Genomic DNA, 2,037 nt, shown 5'->3' on the forward strand with positions numbered 1-2,037 from the left:
TTTATAGGGCACTACTTTAGACCAGACAAATGGCACCCTATTCCTGTTATAGTGCACTACTTTAGATCAGACAAATGGCACCCTAATCCCTATATAGTGCACTACTTTAGACCAGACAAATGGAACCCTATTCCCTTTATAGTGCACTACTTTAGGCCAGATGAGGCTCTATTTAAGGATTCGAGCGCCATTTTGGAAACACATATGGACTATTTCAGGTGTGTTACCTTGGAGACAGTTTCCCTGCAACCAGGTATGAGGTCACTTCCGCTCCAGCTGCTTCCCCGTTGCTGTTGACGTGTCTCATGACCTTAGAGGTGTAGGAGATCTTCAGCTCAGATTTCTTCTTCTCCACGACCTAAAAACAAAACAAAGCATTCAGAAGAACACTTTATAGTCCAATTTGACTTTTGCCATCAAACGTCATTGGCGGTCAAGTTTGGCGTCACAACACCAAACATCAGCTTTCCCCTCTTTGCCCTGCCGTGAATAAAGACGACACTGTGACTTGAGTGATGATTGGATACAGCACGGGATATATACAATCGTAACTCTACCTTGTCATCTGTTACTCTTCTTGAAGTGTCTTGTGTCTTGTTGCTGGCTCTTCGTTCCCACTCTACCTCCTTCTCCTCCCTCTCCTCAGGCCCAGGTCCAGGACGTGTCTTCAAGCAGGGCCTGATTGGGGAGGCTCTGTTTAGCGGGAGCAGCTGGGGCTGCTGCTGCTGCTGGGGGTGATGCTGCTGGGGCTGATTCTGCTGCTGCTGGGGGTGATGCTGCTGGGGATGATTCTGCTGCTGCTGGGGGTGATGCTGCTGGGGCTGATTCTGCTGCTGCTGGGGGTGATGCTGCTGGGGTTGATGCTGCTGGGGTTGATTCTGCTGCTGCTGGGGCTGATGGTCCTCCGAGGACTCCTGTTCCTCCTGGTGGCGCTGTCTGCGTTTCTCCAACCTCTGGGTCCAGTCACTGAAGCCCTCGTCCTCCTCCAGAGCCAACTGGCAGCCACTAGCCTTCAGCTCACTCTCACACCTGAAGAGACAGGTGAAAATGTTAATAACAAGTCAAACCTAAAGGTGATCCAGTCATTTCTAACTGTTCATTACTGTTCAACAGGGGGCACCGGTACAGAGTCAATGTGGAGGCTATATACAGGGGGCACCGGTACAGAGTCAATGTGGAGGCTATATACAGGGGGCACCGGTACAGAGTCAATGTGGAGACTATATACAGGGGGCACCGGTACAGAGTCAATGTGGAGGCTATATACAGGGGGCACCGGTACAGAGTCAATGTGGAGACTATATACAGGGGGCACCGGTACAGAGTCAATGTGGAGACTATATACAGGGGGCACCGGTACAGAGTCAATGTGGAGACTATATACAGGGGGCACCGGTACAGAGTCAATGTGGAGACTATATACAGGGGGTACCGGTACAGAGTCAATGTGGAGACTATATACAGGGGGTACCGGTACAGAGTCAATGTGGAGACTATATACAGGGGGTACCGGTACAGAGTCAATGTGGAGACTATATACAGGGGGTACCGGTACAGAGTCAATGTGGAGACTATATACAGGGGGTACCGGTACAGAGTCAATGTGGAGGCTATATACAGGGGGTACCGGTACAGAGCCAATGTGGAGACTATATACAGGGGGTACCGGTACAAAGTCAATGTGGAGGCTATATACAGGGGGCACCGGTACAGAGTCAATGTGGAGGCTATATACAGGGGGCACCGGTACAGAGTCAATGTGGAGGCTATATACAGGGGCACCGGTACAGAGTCAATGTGGAGGCTATATACAGGGGGCACCGGTACAGAGTCAATGTGGAGGCTATATACAGGGGGCACCGGTACAGAGTCAATGTGGAGGCTATATACAGGGGGCACCGGTACAGAGTCAATGTGGAGGCTATATACAGGGGGCACCGGTACAGAGTCAATGTGGAGGCTATATACAGGGGGCACCGGTACAGAGTCAATATGGAGACTATATACAGGGGGCACCGGTACAGAGTCAATGTGGAG

The 2,037-nt window shown here is 50.9% G+C and overlaps 1 protein-coding gene across 1 annotated transcript; it reads right to left on the reverse strand.

The window, feature by feature from the left end:
- Positions 1-208: 208 nt before the first annotated feature.
- LOC124030966 (bromodomain-containing protein DDB_G0280777-like) lies at positions 209-1,029 on the reverse strand (the record flags this gene model as incomplete). Its single annotated transcript, XM_046342053.1, has 2 exons — positions 209-358; positions 558-1,029. Coding segments are annotated over 2 exons (607 nt in total), but the record flags the coding sequence as incomplete, so codon positions are not given.
- Positions 1,030-2,037: the final 1,008 nt, after the last annotated feature.

Source organism: Oncorhynchus gorbuscha, unplaced genomic scaffold (assembly GCF_021184085.1).
Source record: "Oncorhynchus gorbuscha isolate QuinsamMale2020 ecotype Even-year unplaced genomic scaffold, OgorEven_v1.0 Un_scaffold_18973, whole genome shotgun sequence".
Classification (NCBI taxonomy): domain Eukaryota; kingdom Metazoa; phylum Chordata; class Actinopteri; order Salmoniformes; family Salmonidae; genus Oncorhynchus; species Oncorhynchus gorbuscha.